We start from the raw sequence: 23,825 nt of genomic DNA on the forward strand, positions 1-23,825 counted from the left end.
CTGCTGGAGGTTTTCCTTCCCGTTAATGGAGAGTTTTTCTTTCCGCTGTCGCTTCATGCTTGTTCAGTATGAGGGATTGCTGCAAAGCCATGGACAATGCAGACGACTCTCCCTGTGGCTCTACACTTCTCCAGGAGTGAATGATGCTTATTGGGACTTTGATGCAATGAACTGGTTCCCTTAACCAGAAAGAAAACTTCCACAGATATTTAAATCTCCAGTGACATTTTTATGAGGTGCCTTTTGGGCATTCCAATACGGGGATTTGTTATAGTTTGTTTAAATTGTATAATCTTTTGCTGAAAGTTCAAGCTGGTCTGAACTAATTGGCTGTGTGGAGTTCTTAATGGAACTGCTTTCCTGTGATTTAGGACTCAAACATTCACTTAGCCAGCTCAAGACACCCACAAAGAACACATGCTAGAAAACAGATAATGTCTCCATGACAACACTTTCTTTATTCAGATGTCATGAAGAGACCATCCCCTTTGAGAGGTGTGACTAAACTTAGAAAAAGCCATGTTTGTATAACATAGGGGCTCTTCAACTTTGGGACGTCACCTGTGTTGTTTTGCTGTAAGAGTACAGCGCTGTAACATTGTGATAATTGCTCTGCTGTATTAGAATAAATGGTTAAGCTAAACTCTGAAGTTGAGTCATCCTTAGAGGGTGTTTACAGTGGTAATCTGTTTGGAGGCGTTAAATGGACCAGTGGGGAGAGACCATGTTCAGGTGCAACTGGGTATACACACATACATATGAACAGTAGTCCTTGTGGGCACAGATTATGTTGTTATGTTGACATTAAATACCCCTTTTAACCTCAGTTCTTCTAGCTTTCAGGAACAGCTTAGAATGTATGATTTCATTGAATTTGACATTGGAAAGAGCCTTGAAATGACATAATAAATACAATATTATTGATTATAATTGACCCAAACTCATAAACTATTCTTTATGTGTATCAGAGGCAGGATTGTAGTCAGGATACATTCAGCAGCAAGCAGACACATCTAAACTTTAACGTCTACCGAAACCTGGGTTATTCCAGCTACAAACGTTCTGTTGAATTCAGCAGATCTAGGATTTAATCTAATTTTAATGTTTTAATTTCACAGCTTCCAGGATATTTTCAGAAAGCCATTTCCTTCCAGGTGGAACAACGTGGTTCTCCTTAACCAGAACATTACGAGGAACCACTGATCCGTCTCGTCTGATTGTCAAACCTAAGAGAATGACGACAGCGATCTGGGAAGTACAAAAAGACCGAACAGTTTGAAGGATTTGAACATCTTGAGAATTTCAACTGAAGATGGCTTCAAATACCAGCTTCAATCAAACTGTCCAAAGACAAAAGTGTAAAATTATATATCTGCTCGTGATTAAACAGTGTCCTGTGGACCTTGAAAAAATTACAAAAAATATTTTAATTGTTAATAATTTTTTATTGAGGACAGAAAATACACCTAATTTAAGATTTTTTTTAATGTACAACACTGTAATACATTTGCCACTGGCACAAATTATCTAAGTTGAGAGTGTAAATGGTTTGATTTGCAAGAAGGCACCGGATGGCAGATGTTGTGCCATCAAGCACATATTAAAGCATCCAACAGTCTGCTAGAAGAGGAGTCTCTGGTGGAGGATTCAATCCAGTGTGTCCTTGAGTGAAAAGAACCAAGGTGTTTTATCGGCTCAGTCAAACTCCGGCCTCAACCTAATGGAAAATCTTTGCTGGGACCTTGACAGAACTGGACAGAGGCAGATATATAGCCAGCAATTGTTGAAAGTGCTTAAAAACGATGCTTTAAAGAGTCCCAATCTTCAACTAACCCTGCTTCCCTCTGTTGAGGTTAAATCTGCGGAGTTGTTCCTGAACTAAACATGAAAACCCTCTGAGTTTTCTGCTGCAGCGTTCTTCAGGCTGGATGTTTGGGTCTCAGGTTGGTTCCCTCAGCAGAGCTCTAACTTCAGTCCTCATGTCTCCACTAACCTCACCTGTTACCTGTTCATGATCAGCACACCTGGACCTACTCTTTGGCATAAGACAGCAATTCTAAGTGCTAAACTGCCACACAGGACATCTAAAAAAAATCACTGAGTTTCAATCAGATCATCAAGGTTTCCTTTGGACTTTGTGTTCTTCATGCTGAGAACATCAGAGCTGCTGTTTGCTCACTGAGATCTTCATCGTTAGGATTTTTACTTTATCCAGAGTGTAGAAGTATGGAAAAATCTTGTCAGTGAAGGTGTGTGTGAAGGTGTGTATGTGTTTCTTAGTGTCCAGATCAGAGAAGGACAGCTTTCCTCTGTCCGAGTCCAGATTAACTCTGATCCTCTGGAGCTTCTTCTGGACTGAGAGATCCATGGGAGGAGATGGAGGAAACAGTGCTGAGTATTTACCTTTATACAACCCTATAACCAACCTTCCAGACTTTATGATTCTCTTCCTCTGGACAGACTCTGGTATCACACCCAACATCCAGACTTCACTGTCTCCAACATCAACATCCCAGCTGTGGTTCCCTGAGTTGAAGCCCTCAGAACTAAGGACAGAACACCCTGACCCAAACCTCTCTGGATTATCAGGAAGCTGCTGTTTCTCTCCAAAAGTCAAACTGGTCAGATCTTCAGACAGGATGAGTTCTGAACCAGCAGTGTTTGGGTCCAGGATGAGAGGAGTGTAGGAGACCATGTTCTCCATGTTGCTCCAGATGTTGAAGGCCAGGTTGCCCAGATGTTTGGCCTGGTCTATCAGAGCTCCTGAGGGCAGCTGTGGATCCTCCAGCAGGGGGCAGCGCTGGACTCTTTCCACTGCAGCCTTGTAGTTGTGCAGGAATGAGACGTCTTCAGCTCTCAGCTCCTCCTCTGTGGCTCTGACTGTGTCTGAAAGAGCTGCTATCTCTCTGCTCAGAGCCTCCATCTTCTCCTTCATCATCCCACTCTTCTGCTCCTCTTCCTCCCTCAGTGCAGCCAGCCTGGCCTCCTCTTCCTCTGCTAGAAACTGATGAAGCTTCTTAAACTGCTCCTTAATCAGCCTCTCTGTGTGTCGGGCCTGGACCTTCATGTGTTCTGCTGTCTGATCAAACTCCTCTAGAACTTTCTTCCTGAGCTCCAGGTTCTTCTTTAAAGGTTCCAGAGTTTCCTGAAGGTTCTTCTTGTGTTGCTGAGCAGCTTCATCGATGGGTCTGAATCTGTGCTTGGTGTGTTTCTCTGAATCTCTGCAGATGGAGCACACTGGCTGCTGATGGTCCAGACAGAAGAGTTTGAGTTTCTCAGAGTGCAGACTGCAGAGATCCTCTGAAGCTCTCTGGTCTCTCTGCTGTAGGAAGGTCTCACACAGGTTCTTTAGAACCCGGTTACAGGGTGGATCTTTAGTGAATGATCTTCCCTTACAAACTGGACACTCTTGTGCTGGTTTCTCTCTCCACCAGGTCTTCAGACACTCCTTACAGAAGCTGTGGCTACACAACAGAACAACTGGATCCTGAAAGATGTCCTTGCAGACCGGACAGCAGAGATCCTCCTCTGATCTGGAAGCCATTTAGTCTCTGAGTGAAGCTGCAAACACAGAAGGTAAAGTCAGTCATGGTTCTCCTCCCTCCTCTACTAACGTCCCTCAAAGTGACTCTGATTGATGTTCTGGGTCCAACTCACCTTCAGGGTTGGAGGTTTCCTCTTTTCTCTCCTGGACTCAGAGGAAGCTGCTGGTTTGGTCTGAAGGTGAATCGGATCGTCTAAGAGTCTCTCTGCAGGGAACAACGAGCACAAACTGCTTCCTGCTTTAGTTCTGGTCCAGCTGAGGTGTGTCTTAGTCCAATGTCCAGATTTCAGCCTTTGAGCTGCTATAAAATTCACTGATTAACAGGTTTTATTTTTTTCTGAGCCAGATAATAACATAACCTGTGATAACTCTATATAATAATCCATTATCAATGCTGCAGTCATTTAGCGCTGAGAAACAATCAGCTGATCTCAGTGAATGCATGTGGATGGTAAAATCCATCTTCCCTACTCTATGAGTTGAAGAGACATGAGAAGCCAGGAAGGCGGTGGACGCTCCTCCTATTAGATGACTTGAAACGGGCTGGTGGGAAAATTGATAAGATGTCAGAGATGGTGATTGTTATGTCATTGTGACGTGACAAACTGCAACTCCCAGCATGCGCTTTGGATAAACAAGTACCTGTCTCGCGTTGGCCTATCATTAATTTAGACTAGATACTAGCAAATGTGAAAGATCCGTGTTTCTTTTCTACAGTGGATGTGACAAAGGGCTGTTGGACAATGAGGGTGGATCCGGCTGACCATTATAAGTTAGCATTCTCTTTTGGGAGCCATTACACCTGGGACAGATGGCCGTTTGGGTACTCCAACTCCCCAGCTGAGTTCAACATCTTTCTCCACAAAGCCATGTCCGACGCTGCAGCACACGGAAACCTCATTTATGCTGACGACATCTCGATAAGGAGCCGAACGTTTGAGGAACACTTGACAGAACTCAGACACTTTCTAGGTCAACTGGCTACTGGCCAAATGCCAGTGGTGTAGGACAAAGGTAGACTATGTGGGTCTTATAATAGGTCTCAACGGCATTGAGCACCAAGCAAACAGGATCCGAGCCATCCAAGACATAACCGCCCCGGTAAATGTCTCTGAGCTCCAAAGCTTCTTAGGGGTCTGCAACTACTCATGGCAGTTCATTGAGGACTACGCAGTCATGGGTGGGCCACTCACCGAAAGTCTACGGAATTTTGTACTGAGAGGAGTCTGAAGAACAAGCTTTCCAGGTCTTGAAGCAGAAACTTGAAGAGTTTTATCTGGAAGCCAGTTTCTCCTCACAGTGCCTGAGCGCTGCGGTAAGACAGAAATATGACCAACACATGCGCTGACACCACTTCCACCATGGCAGTCTTCTTGCTAAATCCTGTTTTCAGCCGGTTTGGGCCTTCCTCTGTCCATAGACTTGGACAGAGGAACACATTTCACGTCAAACGTTATGACAGCGCTCTTTGACATGTTGGGTGTAGAAGTTAAATTCCAGATCCATCCACAGTAATTGGGACAGGTAGAGCGATTGAATCGCACCGTGGTCAGCATCTTAAAGAAATGCTAACAGCCATGGCAGGGACTAGGATATAAAGTTTCCACTGGTTCTATTGGCCATCCGCTCTACTCCACAATGCTCTACAGGGATACTGTTATAAGAATTATTATTCTGAAGTCACTATGGCCTCACACCACTCGGACATAGGAGGCCTGGAGACCTGATGTCTGAGTATAAGTTCCACTGTTTGCCGAGTGCAAGGCTGAATGCTGCGTAGAATGATTATTGTCTATGATAGACTGTCTTTGTTATGTCTCAAACCAAGGCCACGGTGCAGTATTGGGGAAGCCCGAAAAGCGAGGCAGACAGAGACAGGGCAGACGCAGTCTGCAGCGGAACCGTGGGGTGCGATTACTTTCCATCTATGTGATCTCTGCTCTGTTTCTCAATAAAGGTGCTGGAAATATATCACTCCACCGTCTCCTTCTTCAGTAAGTCAGGGAAGTCAGTTATCTGTTCAGAACTCCCATAACAGATACCACCCTTTGAGATGATGACAGGTGGACAAATGACCCTTCCCCTGCATCTCATCTACCAGGTGTCAGTATAAAAACCACCTACATGGCACATCAGTATGTCACTGATTTAAAAGACCATCTGCAAACGACTTTTGGGTGGGTTCAAAAGAATTTAAAAGCCAGCGTACAAGGGGCCAAAGGCTACTACGTTCGGGAGTAGCCTTGGCCATATGGGAGTATGAGATACTCCCATATGGAGTATGAGATAGGAGACAAGGTTTTCTATTTCCGGTACACCCAGCCATCCTGTTGGTCCAGGAAATGTCTTTCAAGCTGGGCAGTTACATTCAAAATCATTGGAAAACTCTCCCCGTTAGTTTTCCAAATAAGAATCTCAAAGCCCAGACAGAGTCCAAAGTACAAATGGGTTCATGCAAAGCAGATCAAACCATTCACTAAACTCTCCTCACTGAGAATGGAAGCCACCCTTGAGGAAGAGAATAATGCATAGCATTAAATAGGTGCATGTTCAACCAGGACCCTTAACATGCACTAATAAATAACCTTCCAAACACAATTTTCCGTCTGTGTACCGTACAGGTCCAATTCAGGGTTCGTTAACGTGCGGGCTTGGAGGTACAAAAGGGTCAGGCAGGCTCGGTAACTCAGATTCAGGCGAGAAAACAAATTATTCAAAAACGGATCATGGTTGGGTAACAGAACAGGCAATCAGAAAACGCTGGATGGTACTCAGGTTGTTGGCTTGAGACGATCTGCACTTGTGGTTATTTTAACGGTGGTTTATAAGGAGGTGGAACCAGGTGAAGCCGGTGAAGGGTGATTGCAGGTGGGTTGGAGCAGAAATAGGTGTACTGAGTGAAGGAAAAACCAACCCCAGTGCCAGGATCATCACAGTCTGTAACTTAGATCCCTCCACCCTTAGTTCATGCATGTACCCGTTGCATGGGAACTACAGGTCTTACAACTAGAAATGTCTGCTGCAGGGGCGTGACTAAAAATATCTGTATGCATTAGACAAGCCTTGAAACAATGTCTGGACTACCGAAATCAGTGGCTTTCCCAATACCGAATATTGTATCTGGCTAGGTGGTTACCAGGGTAACGACAATGATACACCCGGTTCCCGACAACGGTAATGACCTAACGAACGACAGAGGTATGCTTCAGCTTCTAATGGTTTAAGGGGTGCAATAGAGCCAGGACTGATGACTCAGTCTGGTCTGGCATGGAATCTTCAGCCTCAGGCTCTTCGGCATCAGGTAAGGCTTCAGCAGGCACATTGGTAGGTATATCTTCTTCCTCAGGTAGTTCCACAGGTAGGTAAACTCCAGCATCCTCTTCCACTTTAGGCACTTCTCCAGTTGTACCCAAATCATCGCTGGATGCTGACGGAGCTTCTCCCTCAGGCAGCAGCAAGGACTCCTCAAATTCAGTTAAGCGACTCTCAGGTGGTATCATTACTGTAGGAGCGGTAGTAAATGGTGATACTTGGAGCTGCTGAAGTCTCACGATAATTAGGTTTGTGTCGCTAATTCTCTCCACTCTGAATTTGATCGGAGGCTGGACAAGAAGCGAAACAGGACAATATGACATTATAGAATCAGTGTCCTCTTCTCCAAGGCAAAGTGCAAAATTAGGGTGATTTTGTAATTATTTAATTAAACTTTATTGATATCACAATGGAGAAATTCACTTCTGCATCTTAACCCATCCCCTTGGGGAGCAGTGGGCTGTCACTGTAGGGCGCCTGGGGAGCAATCAGGGGTTAAGGGTCTTGCTCAGGGACCCAGAGTGCCGTGACTGGGGATTGAACCGGGTACTTGCATCCTTCTCTGAGTGCAAGCACACTGCTCTAACCATTCAGCCACGACCCCCACTACTGGCTGTGAGTTTTCGGCCTGTGAATGGGTGTAGCTACAGGATGATCTTTAACTGTACTGGCAGGTAGGAAACCACAGGGAAGCAGCAGGTCTGGATGTAGCATGTGAGTTGGTCCTTCTGTGGCTTCAGGTTTGACAGTGTAAACAGGGAGTTCACCCGCTTGCTTAATGACCACATAAACTCCTAGCTCCTATTTGTCCTCCAACTTATATGTCCCTCGCAGACAGGTATTGCAGACAAGCACCGGTGTCCAAACTCCAAACTGGTGGGTACGTTGATCGAAATGGCTCTTGTTCTTCTGACCCGATTTGAGTGAATTCTCAGAAGATAGTTTGTAGCTCTCTTCAAGCCGTGAACAGAGGTTCTTGACATACTCTGAATGTGAGGGTGATGAAGCTTCTCGAATCGGTCAACCAAAAGCCAGGTCGACTGGGAGTCGTGGAGATCGACCAAAAAACAGCTCATATGGCATGGACCCTGTTACTTAATTCTTTGTACAGTTGTATGCATGTACCAGAGGCTTCACAAACTCTCGTCATTTAGATTTCTGTTTGGTTTCAAGTGTCCCTAGCATATTCAGCAGTGTGGTTAAAGCGCTCGATCGGGCTAAGGGTCACGTGCCCTGGATGTGCGTACAGCACCCTCTAGATTCCTAAGTTACCAATTTGAGGGTTAGTTATTTCCTGGGAAAATAATTACATTAATAAAAATCAAGTGTCCTAAAGGTTATTGATGTCTATTTAGCAAATAAATATTAAAAATATTATTTCCTCAAATAATGTTTTATCTTACTTGGAGTTGCATTATGAATGAGTTGAACACATACCAAATGTCGTTGTAAATTAGTTATGCTAATTCCATATTTTTTAAGATGAATTCTGGTTCATCTGTAGTGAACCCAAGATTCACTGAATCATTCTGATGATGGTTTTCAACTATCTTTATTTGTCCTTTTGTTCTTTTGTGTGTAGATACTTCCTTGGTTCCTTTAATCTTAATTTTACTAAGTAGTTTAGTTAAGTTTGACTAGCCTAGTAGAGATGATTTGCTGATTGAAGTATAGTGTTCATTCAGATAAACAACATTCTATAGTGGTGTTTTCTGGATTTTCATTTATTTCTGTTAATAAATTCTTATGCTTGAAGAGAAGTTGTCACTCCTTTATTCCACATGTGTGCAGAGTTTGCTGTTAAAAGAATTACAGTGCTCGAATCACCTTTTCAATTATTATCCGTAATATCAGCTGTTTGGGTTGTTATTCACTGGACTATACCTAACAGACCAAGTGTTGTTTGATAAAAAAATAAATAACTAAATATGCATAAAGTACCACACATATTGCCGTCCTTGGGTGGGTATTTGTAAATACAGCTAGCACTGCATATATAAGAGAATATCACCTGTGACATTTTTAAATAACCTAAGATCCTCTGCATATTCGTCTAATAAGACATTTTCGGAGCTTTTATTGTATTGTGTAGAACATATTTGTATTCAGAATTAACTCCTGGTTAATCTGAGGTGCCAACCTGCTTGTGTAGTGTGTGTGTGTGTGTGTGTGTGTGTGTGTGTGTGTGTGTGTGTGTGTGTGTATGTGTGGGGGGGGGTCCCCTAAATTTAGCTAATTTCTCCTAAAAGAAAGGTCAGAAGCATAAGCTTAAAAGGCAAGTAATTCCGAAAAAAGTTCAAGCATTGCGCAAAACATTAGTAATTCCTAAAGGTTTAGCATCTTAACACTGAAAGAATAGTGTTGTCTTAAGCCGCCTGTTGAGCTGTCAACTTGCACATGTTTCTGCACACTAAAATAAGTATATGTAAAATTTGTATTTAAACATACATGCATAGCTTGGCATGCACAGACTGGATAATGTGGTATTTTTAAAACTTTTCATATCTTGTGTTGTTGCTTTTGTGTCAGCAAAGATGGAGTCTGAACATCAGGCATCTGAAGCTACACTGGTGGTTGACTTTGCAGACATAGAGAGGCAGAAGGTTGTTGTTGCTGATCTCAGAAAGATTCAGGAATTAATTAACTTCATTGGGAATACAATTAAATGGACTCAGATTCAAGATGTTGTGGGAAAGCTCCCATTGTTATATCAATGTAAGTCACAACTAGAAAATTAACAATATTCTAAGTTGCAGGCAGACTCATCAGAGGACCCAGCACAGAGTGAGTGTTGCCAAATTGGAGCTCTCCAATTTGGCAACTCGACTCAGGTGAGGATGGGAGAAGCTGAAGCTTAGACCGAGGAGCTCAAAAGTCACAATATCAGCGAGCCTGAATCCATCCATGGAAGTGAGCCTCCCACCTCTAAGGCAAAACCCATAAATGATCAAACTCAGCAGGTTGACTTGTTGCATTAGCTGGATTCAGAGAGCAGCTCTGCAGTTTCTAACACAGCACTTAGAACAGAGCCAGTCTTTCCAAAAATTTAGAACAGAGCCTCTAAATTTTGAGTTTACAGAAAGTACTTCTACAGACCCCACAGGAGGGGTTGGAAGTCATACTGTCCACACTGGAGCACTGCACAAGTCAGCTGCAGTGAAGAGCCACAAAGAGCATCAGGTAAATAACTCTGCAGATGCAAGTGGCTCAGATTGGAGGGACGAGCAGCCATTACACCTGACTCATACCGCCACCTTTTCTGACTCTGTGCCGCCCCCTAAGGACCAAAAGAGTCACACAGGTGGTCCACACCAACCTAACCAACCACCACATGTCAGAATCAACACCTTGGAAAACTCTCACTTAGATTAGGAACTTTCTTCCTTGTATCACAAGTTAGTTAAAATGCCTCTGGCAGTTCATAAACATAACCAGCTTCACTATGCAGGTGGCCCAGGCCTACCTTATGAATATGGCCTCTGTATTCGCCAACTTGAGTCCTATGCCCAGGACATAGAACTTTTTGACCCAGACAGTCAGGATTAAAACAGATACGCTCAGCTTGTTTGGCAAATATGTTTCCAATTGGACAGAATGAAAAAGCAAGCTTAGAATCTTAAACCTACTAACAGGAAACAGGCTCAAGAAAAGGCACAAATTCAGTTCTTCAGTGATCCAGCAAATGAAAGGAATGGAGACTTCCTGCAATCAAAACCAAAGCAGCCAGAAAAAGATCAACTTTATCACAATGCAAAACCAAAAGGTAACATTGGTAAAAGGTGGAGCCATTCCCAAGAACTAATCACAAAGGAAAACTATGAAAGCATCTGCTGACATTTTATCACTGAGTTCGTGGCATGTTTAACAAAATTACACTGCAAAATGACCCTAAAACTTTAACCCATTACACAATGATGTTGAAAATAATTTCTAACACAGTTTAGTGTGTTTAAACTTTTTCTCATTGTTTTAGGATTTAAAAAATTATTAGGGTTAAACAACAGTCTTATAATGCAGATGACTGTCCACTGTGGCTCTACGCTTTTTCAGGACGAGTAAATGCTGCTTGGAGAGACTTGATGCAACCTGCTGGGTTTCCTTGGATAGGAAACATTTTGACCAATCTGTCTGGAAGATTTGGTTGAATTTGACATCTGTTGTGAATTGGTGTTATATAAATTAAATTGAATTGAATTGATGGTGTTTAGACATTTTGGATTTCAAATTTTGTATGTATATATATTTTTATTACTGTCAGTGATCCGCCAGACATGCCTCACTCCTGCAAGACAAAGCCCTTCAACTTATAATGAACTTTTTATAGTTAGGGTCAGTTCTCTGCCAGAACATTTGTCAATCTTCTGGCATCTCTGCAATTGGGGTCAGTGGGGCCAGGTCCCACCAGATGTCGCTATGGAGCTCTATGTTCACAACAATCAGTGGGACATGATTATTTTTTTATAGAGTAATAATGTAAAATTTTATTGGTACAGATTCCCTTACTAATAAAATTCTGTTATAAACATTTGTTTCTCTATATCTAAGTCTGCCAGAATAACGACGCTGAGTAGGCTAAATCCTCCTGAGGCGCCTTGGTATTAGGGCATTTGAAATCACAGGCTGTGACAGCTGTGAGGCAAAAATCCTACGGCCCCAAGCTCGGATCGTCCAGTAAAAATACTGAAATTGCACACGTTACATTTACATTCTGATGAATAGTGAGCGTCAATCTAGTGTTGGTTGTCCTTGCTGGCTCATTGAGGGATCGATGTGAATCTTTTCTGTTCAAAAAATGAACAACATAAGTGAACCTTTATTTGTAATTTCATGTATAAAAATGAAATTACATTTAGCTCACATAAAATGGCATTTATAGGGTGTTCACACATTATAAGCACAAAGTTGCTTATTTTTCACAAAGCTCTGTTCTCCAGGATCTTTCATTGTGATGGAGCATACAGTTGCTGCTCAGCTAACTTCCACCGACAGATTGTAAAGGAAACACAGTGAAACTTAGTGATATATTGTTACCACTCACATCCCTCTCTGCTGGTGAAGGCTCCCTGTGGAGAGTCAGGGACCCCATCCCACACACTGATGGGTTTGGGGTACCCTGGGTCCACGGTTCGCTTTTCCTCGTTGTAGCGCCAGTACTGGTTTCCTTTGAAGAAGTAGGTTTTCCCAACAACATCCCAGCGGACCGCTGCGTCGATGCCGTCTTTGGGAAGGAAGCTGCCCAGCTCCATGAGGTTCTGAGGGTAACCGGGCTCGGCCCTGACCTCCTTAAACACCCAGAACTTATCACCTGGGAAAAATAGATGGGAGTAACTTAAATGTTTTTGTCCAGATCAGTCCTTTCTGATATGTGGTGTTCTTTTGGTTGTAGTGGCTGTAAATCTGCTTTTTCTCCTCTGAAGTTGTGCTCTGTAAATAATGATTGATTAACGAATGAATTAATTGATCCATGAAAAAGTTATCCAGGCTTTCTGGAAGTATTTTAGATTGCTCTCTGGTGAAGAATATATGTTTTAGTATTACACTGATTCGCGCTGTTTGACATCGTCTGATTTGTGTAACTTCAAACTGTGTGATAAACTACATGACAACAGAGGTTGAGGACAACATTCACCAAAGCCCTCAAAGAGAAAGTTGAAGAATTTAGAAACATGACATTTGTCTCCAAAGACGAGAACTGTTGGACATCCTGAGATGATTTCAATCGAGAAATGGGACAAAGTAACACATATTAATTATGACTTATTATTCTCCCTGCTTGCTCTTATTGAGAGTGTAAAAACAACATGGAACCATTACAAAATTCTTTTAATATAGACAATAGATGCTACATTTGTTGGTGGCTTTTTACTGTACTGCATTCTTTGGACTATAAAGTCAAACTTCAAATCCTTAAATTTTCTCAAGAATTGACACTGCACCTTATCTATGATCACCGTTGTGTTTACAGACTGATTCTATGTGGTACAATGCGCTCAAAAATCTGTTAAAATGTGTTAGTATGAATTTGATTAGCAACAAAGCCGCTCTGCTCAACGGATGTTCGGAGCATTACGGTACACTGTGTCACCACTACCTGATAGGATCCCTGAGCTGTCTACCAGACTGCCTGACTGTAATGTCTAAACTTGAAGTGGATTCATGTAAGGGCCTCCACATACTCGGGCGTATTTCACTCCATGGAGGTCCACGCGTACTCAAGGCGGACTCTACGCATTCAGGTACGTGTCACACTATAAACTTCTTGGAGGCAAGAAGTCTTTACATGGAACTATTTTATATGTGACACTGAGCTTGATACATTGAGCTGCTCCAAGCAGGTGATCTCTAGTCGCCTTGTGGTCCAAAAAATACATTATATATGTGTCAGGTAGATCTTTATACTACTGTCTTTTGTGTAAAATTTCTTACCTTTGAAAAAGACAAACTTTCCGTCGGACCTTTCGTAAGCAGCATCAATGCGAGGAGGCAGGCCCTTCCAGAACTGGTCGATCTCTATTGGGTAACCCTCCAGGACCTTGTTGTTCCTCAGACGCCACAACCATCGATCCTGAAGCACAACAAGCAGAAACTTTAGTGCTCATTGCCCCAGCCTGACCTGCAGCAGCATCATTAAACATGCAAACTATCTGCAGAGCGCTTTGTTGTCTGCTGCGCGAACCACAAAATAACCATAAACTGTCACATCTTGACACAGTGTATGCTTTTGGTTGAAGTTATCTCAAATGCAATGTAAAGAAGAAGATAATTCTTAGAAAGACTCAAAATATTGCATTTTACATGCAAATTATAAATATTTGAGCAATTCCTGAGTCAGGAAAGACAGCAGCTTATTCGGTATTATAAAAATATATTTTCAGATAATTTATGCATGAATCAATGTCATAAGTTCAATTATAATTCTGCTGTAATTTGTTTGAATGACACCGTGTCTTGGAATTTTCTATAAAAACTGAATGTCCCATGAAGGAGAATGTATCAAACCTAAAAACAAACAAAAATAAATTTTTCTCTAATTTAAAAATCTAAACGGATACCCCATATTATTTAAGTTATTGTGTTTTGAACAGTCACGCTAAATTTGTGGTTCTAAACAAATTGTGTTTTCCTGGACCAAAGGTAAAAATGGCTGTTAGGGTTGGAAACGTTTGCAAACCCCTGTTCTAAGAGTATTACTGCACAGTATGTTGTGATTCTACTTAAGTAATATGATTTTCAAGTATCTACTTAAAGGTATAGTGGAAAATCTTCTTTCAGCTTCGAGTTCTGGGGAAGTCATCTTAGCTATTGGTTGTTCCACATGTCAATCACTCTGACACGTTCACATAACGCCCGTGTGCGTTATTAACACCTGTGGGTAGATTTGTTCACAACATTCACACGATCATATAAAGATCAGAACACAACCAGAACCATTCAAATAAATGTAAACATGCTCAAAGTGCTCCAGGCTTCACAAATCAAAGTAGGAGACAGAAGAGGAGAGCAAGACTTAAAAATAAGATATGTGAGAAATAAGATTACTGAAAACCAATGGGTCAAAACCATAAAATCAAAATAATTACTTAAACAAATGCATTAGATCCATCAAAATCCATTGAGAGGGACCATATCATTTCCTTTTGTTCAGTTCAGTACCAGCGGTTGGATCAAAGCTGATTTTAAAACATTTGGTCCAACTTTTACTCCCTAAGCATTATTCAGAGGAATGAAACTGAAACTCACTCTGAAGGGCCAAATGGTTGGGGTTCGCCATCTGGTCTAGACCAGGAGTCTGCAACCTGCCTTCTACATTGGCTCTTTAAAACTTTAGCTAAAAATCATAAAGAAACAACTTATGCTAGTTCTTTAACATTTTTAGCAAACTTCAGCTCACAGGTAAAGCAACACTGGATTGGTTTAAGGGACACATTTAAATGTGTCCCAGTGAAAACCATCCAACATGGAGAAGCTGCAGCAGTTTATCCTCCAGGAACAGGCAGAAAGCTCAGAGGCCAGATGAGACGAGCTCAGAGAAATGGATCCAGATACACTGGCAGCTGGAGGTGCTGCTAAAGTCTCTACAAAGTACTGACTGTAGGGAGGTGAACTGTTATGCACCCCAAAGTTCTCAGATATTTTGTCTTGTTTGTTGTTTACGTCACAATAAATAATCCATCCTCAATGTTGTTGGCATGTCCTGTAAATTTAATGATGCAAACTCTCAAATGATCCATTTAATTCCAGGTTGGGAGGAAACAAAACAAGAAAAATGTCGTTGCTTCTCAAGGGTACAAATATAGTTTCACTAGAATCAGATATTTTTGACTTTCACAGAATTTTTATCCTGTGAAATTATGTATGTGATTTTTTTTTTAACTTTTATTTGCTCACACAAAATCACCTGCAGAGTTTAGCGTGTAAATCTGTTGACCTGTTGGCTCAAACCAGAGCAATCAGAATCAGAATCAGAATCAGACATACTTTAATAATCCCAGATGGAAATTGCTGCTTCAGTACCATCACCATTACATAAACATCACAAACATCAGCACTACACTGAGTCGAATGGCTGTTGGCCAATCAAATTACACTTATCTGATCACGTGACACATCAGTGAGTTGGGCAGGTAGCTGGTTAGTGTGGCTTAATTAAGATGAGTGAGGAGGTTTTTATGTTAAAGTGAGAATATTACAAAATGTCACATACTAATTGACATTTATTCCAGCATTTTTTCGATGTGTTGTTTTCTCACTCAGCCATAACACGTAATCTTGGGAGTAATGATGGCTTTTCTCGTAAGGTACAAATGAGATGTTTAGATGGATCTTGCTCACTGTTGTCTCTCTAATGCAGATTATGTATCTTGGTGCTGTAATTTGATTGGCTGAAAGCTGCTCGACTCAATCTAGCGCTGATTTCTTTGGCTTGAATCATCAGAGGTTCAACATATGATTTTCCACTGCTGACTTTTCATAGGTGAAATTTGAAAGAAAAAAAGTTCAACCTTATAAATTCAATGGCTAAAAAAGTCTGATTCTAATGAGAGTATATTTATGCAATATTCATACCTGGATGCTCCAGTGCAGACAACATAAATTTATGGTGGAAGATCGTATGTGTTCTTATTTCCTCTGCGGCTGAATTTGCCTAAAATGATTAACTGGTGAGGATCAGATTACATTTTTAAGCTCTCTTGGATGAAGTCTGATTACAATTAAACATTTAACTCACATCCTTTTTCTAGCCTGAACATTTTGATGCATAAACCTGCCTCATCACGTCACAGAGAGACAAGCTGAGTGGAATAAAATCAGACGGAGGAAAAGATGGATGCAGGTCAGAGAAAGACAGGTGAGCTGCCAGTAAACATGAAGATTTTCAGTCACGGCTGATGCTGAATACAGACGCAGAGCTTGATCAGACTGTGACCTTTTCTAAAATTCAGTTTAGAAGATCTGAATGGATTTTTCTCCTCTGAAGCTCAAACTGACATTCTGTCAACAGGAATGAAACACTTTATCTGCTGCATTAAATGTGGACATAATGTATTTTCTGGTTTCCAGACTCCACAATTGGTAAAATGTGTTTACTGTTGGGTCAGCATTTATTTTCAATTTATTTACTGATCATAATACAAATTTATAATGAAAGTACATTTTCATTGTAAAATGAACTTATTTCAGCCTCTACTGCTGCCACATGATTAGATATATACATGAACATCTGCACCACAACTTAAAAAGGATCTGCTATCAAGTACGGATAATTGCTCAAAACTATTAATGAAAACATTTGGTATTTATTTGCAGATGTATTAAAGTGTTATGATGCTGTGAGTGTTTGCTGTCTGGCATTCCTCCCTGCTTTGTAATAATTAGGCTCATGCATCGCACCTACCAGCCTGCCTGTTCTGCTCTTTTTAAGCTCGCTGCAGATCAGCGGCAGGTTAACCTTTGTTAGTTGTCTCATGCCTGGCTACCTTGTTATTTGCGTCGGTCAACAGGTTAACAAACCCTCCTGTGTCTGTTACTTCTGTTACTTCTGAACTCCACCAGGGCCTGCAACAGATTTGCTAACTCCTTTACTGAGATAACCCAAAAGAGGATCAGTCTGTACATCCATATCAATATCAGAACCAAAGTCGTATCCAACTAGAATTCATCCTGACAAAATGTATCAATTCAGCCAAATAAACTACAAAAGCTTAGAGCAGATCATTCAGCAGCTAAGTTCCTCCTCCTGCTGCCTTGATGTTCTCCCCACAGCGTTCTTTAAGAACGTTCTGCCTGTCATAGCGGCTGATCTGACTCAGATAATAAACACGTCCCTTCTGTCAGGAGTTTTCCCCCAGTCCCTAAAAACAGCAATTATCAAACCACTGCTGAAAAAGAACAATTTAGACAAACTTCTCCTCCAGAACTACAGGCCCATCTCAAACCTCCTTTATCAGTAGATTATAGAAAAAGCTGAGTTTCAACAATTAAACACCTTCTTAACGACCAGCCGCTTTGATGTTTTCCAGTCAGGTTTCCTCACCACAGTACAGAGACCGCCCTGATCAAGGTGTTTAATGACATCCATATAAATACAGACTGTGGAAGAACCACCGTGCTGGTTCTGTTGGACCTCAGTGCAGCATTTGATACTGTCGATCACTCCATCCTGTTAGAACGCCTGGAAAACTGGGTCGGCCTCTCTGCTACAGCTCTCCACTGGTTTAAATCCTACTTAAAGGACTTTTAGTGTCAGCAGGTAAATTTACATCAGAGACGACAAAAATCCCATGTGGGGTTCCCCAAGGGTGTCAGGTTGATTTTTGTTAGAGCTGAACCGAACTGCAGACAAGAGCTTGGGAGTTGCATGTTGAATTGTGGCATTTTTTAAAATAAAAAAACAAGGCTTACAAGTGACGAGGAATCAGGAACACGGCAATGAGACCAGAGCGAAGTAGAAACACGAATGAAGACAGAGAACCTGACAATGTGAGCTGAACTTAAAGGGGAAGAGAATAGGATGGTAATTAGGCACAGGTGAACTGAGGGAGACAATCAGGCTGAAGGAAATGAGGGGTAATGAACTGGCAGGAGCAGGGAACCTAACTGGGAACAGAGAATGGCCTGACATGGAGGAAACTTAACTAAACTAATAAGGAACCAATCTAACAGATAAAAGACTAATAACAGAAGAAAACTAAAACAACAGTTGAATCTAATCAAAAGAATCTCTCAAGCATAATGCTGAACGAGAACTGAACAAAAGGAAGACAAGCATCAAATATGGATCTAACGGAACAACTAAAATAATAACAACATAGAATGTTCCCTCTTATTCTATATCTACGTGCTCCTCTAGCTCAGATCATAAAAACATCATCAGCTACCATCACTATGCAGACGACACACAGCTTTACATCACCATGTCACCAGGTGACTATGAACCCATTGGAGCCAAACATTTTTTACAGTTTAATAAAAACAAAACTGAAGTAATCATATTCTGGACCAATAGAGGAAAGATCAAAAGTTAGCTCACAGCTTCAGCTGCTTCAGCTAGGAACCACTGATCAGGCCTGAAACCTGGGAGTAGTGATGGACTCACACCTGAACCTTCATCTAAAGACAGTTACAAGGTCGGCTTTCTATAACCTGGAGAACATTTCCAGGATTAAAGGACTGATGTCTCAGCAGGATCTGGAAAAACTAATCCATGCGTTTATATTTAGTTGCATTGATGGTGACCTGCTGCTATTATTCCACGGCCATGTGCTTTCCTCTGTAATTTCTTTCCTTTTGTTCCAGAAAGAACTGAGTGAAAGTGCGGTTGCCTCCGATGTATCTAAGCCCGTTTGCTGTTTGCTCTGTATTGTCTTTCTTTGTACAGCACTTTGAATTCTCTTGTTACTGAAATGTGCTTTACAAATAAACTTGCAGTTATACGAATTTGAATAACATGAACTTCCTAATTGTAGTTTTGATGTAGCTCAGCTGCCTTGCTCCTCTGGTGAGACACAGTCAGCTGCTGAGATGTTGGAGGATCTCATTAATGTTTCAGAGTGAAAATGAAAAGTAGGTCATTTAGCTTCAGCTCCGTCAGCAGCTAGCTGGTTTTGGGTTTGCTTCTTGATGAAGATCAGCCGCTCCCTGCTGTCTCAGAGACTCAACACGCTAAAGAAAAACAGCAGATTGGCTGCATGTGAACATCATGGAGATGTAAAAACCTGCTGCGTGTTCAACAACACGGCTGCATGCAGACATCAGTACCAGCACAACAATCCAACATCATAACAGATCATCCACCCGTCTGTCTTTACAGACACGCGTAGAGGGAATCAGCAGTTCATTACAGCTCACACACACTGAGGGCAAATTAGAGAGAACAATTAACAGTCATGTTTTAAGACCTGGAGGAACCTGGAGTACCTGGAGAGAACCAGAACCTTCACATGGAGATCATGCAGACTCCATGCAGGAAGACCCTGCATCGGTATTTGAACCCAGGATCTTCTTGGAGCGAGGCAGCAGTGCTGCTCACTGCTGTACCCAGCAGCCCCTCATTGGTTATATGTCATTAGTGGAAATGTCAGCTTCTGCGTTCTCCAGGAAAGAGTCAATTCCTCCATCCTTCCTTTTTTCGCCTAATTAACCTTTCGTCTGTTTCATCCTGTCTCTTTAAAGCACTGTGTGACTCACCCTCTGTGGGCGATGCCACCCCATAATTACACGCACACCAGCAGCTCCTCAGCTGTCTGAGCTCGGGACGTTTTTCTCTGGATTGGCCTCGGGGGCCACCGTCCGTTCCTGCAGCCCGTCTCGACTCACCTTGAAGACAAACAGCTCCTTTCTGAAGAAGGCCACGGTGTTGAAGTTCCCGTCGCAGATGTTGGGCTTGCCGTTCCCGGGCAGAGCGGGTCTGTCTGCGGGGGGGCGACCCGGGCGGGGGTGCCGGTCGTGATTGCACTCTGAGGTGGAGTGAGTCCGTCGAGAAGGAAGCGTGGGTAACGGCCGGGTGGGTTCCAGCATGGGGGTGGGGATCCCTGCAGGAGCAGAACCTGTTCTGTTAGATCCATCCATCATCCATCCATCCATCCATCAGTTCATCCATCATCCATCCATCCATCCATCAATCTATTCATCCATCCATCCATCCATCCATCATCCATCCATCCATCCATCCATCTATTCATCCATCCATCCATCCATCCATCCATCCATCCATCCATCCATCCATCCATCCATCCATCATCCATCCATCCATCACCATCCATCCATCCATCATCCATCCATCCATCATCCATCCATCCATCATCCATCCATCCATCATCCATCCATATTTCATCCATCCATCCATCCATTCATCCATCCATCCATCCATCCATCCATCCATCCATCCATCCATCCATCCATCCATCCATCCATCCATCCATCCATCCATCCATCCATCCATCCATCCATCCATCCATCCATCCATCCATCCATCATCCATCCATCCATCCATCCATCCATCCATCCATCCATATATCCATCCATCCATCCATCCATCCATCCATCCATTCATGCATCTATTCATCCATCCATCCATCCATCCATCTATTCATCCATCCACCATCCATCTATCTTTCCATTCGTCCATTTTCTTATCAACTGTCTTTGCAGCAGTTTTGCATCTTGTTACTTTTTTGTGTTTTTCTGGTTTATTGTGTGTTTTCTGTATTTTTGTCATTGGCTACTTTAAATATTCACTTCTGTAGATAATGTTTTTTGGCATCAGTGATTGTTTTAGTTTTCCTTTAGTTCCCTTTAGTTTGTTTATTTCAGTTATTTTTTGCAGTCCTGTTGCATATTTGTGTGGTTGAGCTGTGCAGAAATATGATGTCTGTTATTTTAGAGATTATGTATATTCTTGGCATAAATATTGACTGTCTGATCTCCAAAAGAAAAATAAAACGTGGCTCTTTGACTCCTGCTGCTGTGAAACAAACAGTTAGTGCTGATGTTTCCACCTTTTAGAGCTACCTGATGAACTTGCTCAGGTATCTGCCCAGAACACAGAGGGCCAGTGAAAATATGCCGTTAAAACAATATTTTCCTTCTCCCTCTGTTTCCTGAAAGAGGAGGGAAATCTTCCAGCTTTGATGATTAAAGTGAAAAAGATATGAACAACTGAATAACCGCCACAGATGCTGGATCTCAGTGAACAACATAACAGATTATGTGGATGGAAACATTCTTCCATTGAAGCTTATCTCTGACCCTACAGATGCTTTCTCTCTCCTCTCCTTGTGTCTTTGCATCACAGATAAATGTTACACCACATTTCCACTGAAGCCGTGGTGATTATTCCTCATTGCAGACAGAAACCCCATCAGCGCTTTGTTTGCTTCAGAATCAAAGCTGATTAAAGTGGGAGCCATCTTTGTCTTTGTGCAACAAAGAGTCTCTGTTGTAAACTTGGAGGAAAAGCTGCGCGTTTTGTTCTCTGTAATTTTTCTTTTTCCAGACAGAATCTGATCCGTTTTCATCCCTCAAACAGCTCGGCTGCTGGACGCTGAACATTCTCCATAATTCAGCGGCTCTCGGGGCTTCAGCATCAATAATTCATGCAAACAGTTTGCTGTTTTTACTTTTGCAAGTTTTTGCTTTTAGATTTAGAGTGAAATCTTGTGTTCAGGCGCTTCACCTGACACCTCAAAGGGTCCACAATGTCTATCAGTTTCAACCTTATCCGTCAAGCCTTTGAGTTGTTCTTTCAGTAAATATCTATTTTTGCTATTTTCTTTTGTTTTGATTCCTCACCGTAAATTTTCTGAATGCCCTGCAGGTCGTCCAGAGGCAGCTTGAAGTTGTGCGTGTCCATGTACTGGTAGAAAGGAGCCATGATGGCACTGGGATCGTTGGAGTGCTCCAAACCCAAGGCGTGACCCAACTCATGGACCGCCACCAGGAACAAATCATTACCTGGACGGAAATAAAAGCAGATGGATTAAAGAAGAGGAAACCGCTTCACTGAGGCTATTATGGTTTTTGTTCATCTTTATAAATCCATAAACCCCCTGTTATTATCTTCAGCTGTCACTTTCTACATGTCGTATTAATTAATCCTGTTATTACCATCAGCTGTCACTTTCTACATGTCGTATTAATTAATCATGTTATTATCTTCAGCTGTCACTTTCTACATGTCGTATTAATTAATCCTGTATATTCTTCAGCGATGGTATCAAGGTGGTTGTACCTGTAATACTTTATCAGCTGGTTCTGCTGTTCTTTATATCTCTCTCTGCAGGTGTAGAAGCAGACTCAGAGGATGTTCTATCACTCTCTCCCTTTCCTCTCCTCTTTCTCTTTCTCCTTTTCTCCCTTTTAGCATTTTGTCTGTTTCTGTCCTTTTTTCCTCTTCTACCTGTTTCTGTGTCCATTGAACATGAAATAGTCCCAGAATAAAATCTAATAAAGCTTCTTGCATATATACACCAAGTGGAGCTCTATGACTAGAGCAGTAAGACTCCATTTGTGGAAGTAAAATCTGTTGGGCTGTTATTGGCATTAAGACATTTTTATTGCTACATTGCCAGAGAGTACAAAAAAAATAATAATACAAAAAACTCATTTTTTTATCGTCCACTTCTTCAAAGTAATATCAGGCGCTCACAGAGAGTCTTTAAATATATAATCTGTGAATGGATAAATTATTCAGGGCTGTGGTGAAATGTGCTCATGAAAAGGTAAACATGTTGAATCTGGAGAACAGAAACATCTTCATATCTGAGATGGAAATCTTCTCGCCTGAGCAGCATTTCACATTAGAAGAATCATAGTTTCTGCTTTTCTACAATTAAAAATAATAGAAACAGCAACAATAGTAATAATAGTAACGCTAATAACACAAGTTATAATAATAATAATAATGAAGGCGTTCAGTCGACTCAGGGACTGCAGAGATCCCAGATCCTGTTGCTGCAACACAAACCCCCATCATCATCCTCCACCACTATGACACATGGTCTCTGGTGTTTGTGCTGCTGTGCTTCGTTTTTGTTACTCTAAACATGAATCTTTGCTTCATGGTCAACATCTTCACTTTGGTCTCTTCTGTCCAGAGCCATTGTTCCAGATGTTTGGCAGCTTTGCTGAGGTGCTGCTGCCATCTTGCTTTTAGAGAGAAAAGGCGTTCTTTTGTTCTTTGTGACCTGATTCCCATTTTTAACCAAATAATTATGTTGGTACAGCTGAGAAATTAATAAGTGGATAATTTTCCACATTTTTACATCTTGTCCTTCTGGTTCTTTAACGAATTCGACACTGAAGGAAAAGCGAGGCCCGTGAATCCACGAGGGATTAGATAATCTGGACTGCTGTCAGATGCAATCCAACAGTCTGAAGCGGAGCTCAGATTAAAACATTTCATGGACTCTGTAATTGGTTTGACTCTGCCTGAACCTAATTACAGAACCCAATTATCTATTCTTCTTTATTGCAGCCGATGTGTTTGAAGATTACAGCCTCTGGTGTAAAAGACTGTTTCCTTTTGCTCCCCCCCCCCTCCGCTTCTAACTTCGTACTTTTGTCTCTGAGGCTTTTTCCACCTTAGAACTCATCAGCGCTGCCGGTTGTCTGACTCCAGTGCAGGGCCGGCACAAGGTTGCTCAGGGCCGTTTGGGGCCCCTCTTCCTGTTAATGGTAAAATGGTAAATGGATTGAATTTATGTTGCGCTTTTCCAGTGATACTGACCAGTCAAAGCGCATAAAATCCAAACCCACAGCATTTTAATCCATTTGGGGGGGGGGGGGGGGGGGGGGCAGCCAGTCACAGAATTACATCAAACAGTGAAAAAGCTCAATCCCAGAGTTTCTGGATGAAACATCAAGGAATTGGTTGCATGGGAACATATTGCTGCTTTGGAGTCCTTGGTTTTAATTAATCGCTGTACAAGACTGTGACATTTATCGTTTAAAAAAATCTTAAATTTCTATC

The 23,825-nt window shown here is 41.9% G+C and overlaps 2 protein-coding genes across 3 annotated transcripts in view; both read right to left on the minus strand.

Moving 5' to 3' along the window:
* Positions 1-23,825, minus strand: part of mmp24 (matrix metallopeptidase 24) — a 67,490-nt gene that overhangs the window by 19,528 nt on the left and 24,137 nt on the right. Inside the window, exons 6-9 of the mRNA XM_012850031.3 lie at positions 21,647-21,808; positions 19,673-19,887; positions 13,283-13,421; positions 11,895-12,161 (exon numbers count right to left, since the gene is read on the minus strand). Coding sequence (XP_012705485.3) covers positions 11,895-12,161; positions 13,283-13,421; positions 19,673-19,887; positions 21,647-21,808 — 783 coding nt within the window. The remainder of the gene's footprint in view (positions 1-11,894; positions 12,162-13,282; positions 13,422-19,672; positions 19,888-21,646; positions 21,809-23,825) is intronic.
* LOC118567204 (nuclear factor 7, brain-like) lies at positions 1,544-4,274 on the minus strand. Of its 2 annotated transcripts, none has more exons than XM_036151725.1 (2): positions 3,658-4,274; positions 1,544-3,551 (listed from the first exon to the last, which is right to left on the minus strand). In XM_036151725.1, exon 2 carries the CDS (start codon positions 3,542-3,544, stop codon positions 2,159-2,161), a length of 1,386 nt encoding a protein of 461 aa, XP_036007618.1. In that variant the 5' UTR covers positions 3,545-3,551; positions 3,658-4,274; the 3' UTR covers positions 1,544-2,158. The 2 variants fall into 2 exon arrangements, with proteins under 2 accessions (XP_036007618.1, XP_036007617.1); XM_036151724.1 differs by having other exon boundaries at positions 1,544-3,561.

The sequence above is a fragment of the Fundulus heteroclitus genome, chromosome 20 (genome assembly GCF_011125445.2).
Source record: "Fundulus heteroclitus isolate FHET01 chromosome 20, MU-UCD_Fhet_4.1, whole genome shotgun sequence".
Classification (NCBI taxonomy): Eukaryota; Metazoa; Chordata; class Actinopteri; order Cyprinodontiformes; family Fundulidae; genus Fundulus; species Fundulus heteroclitus.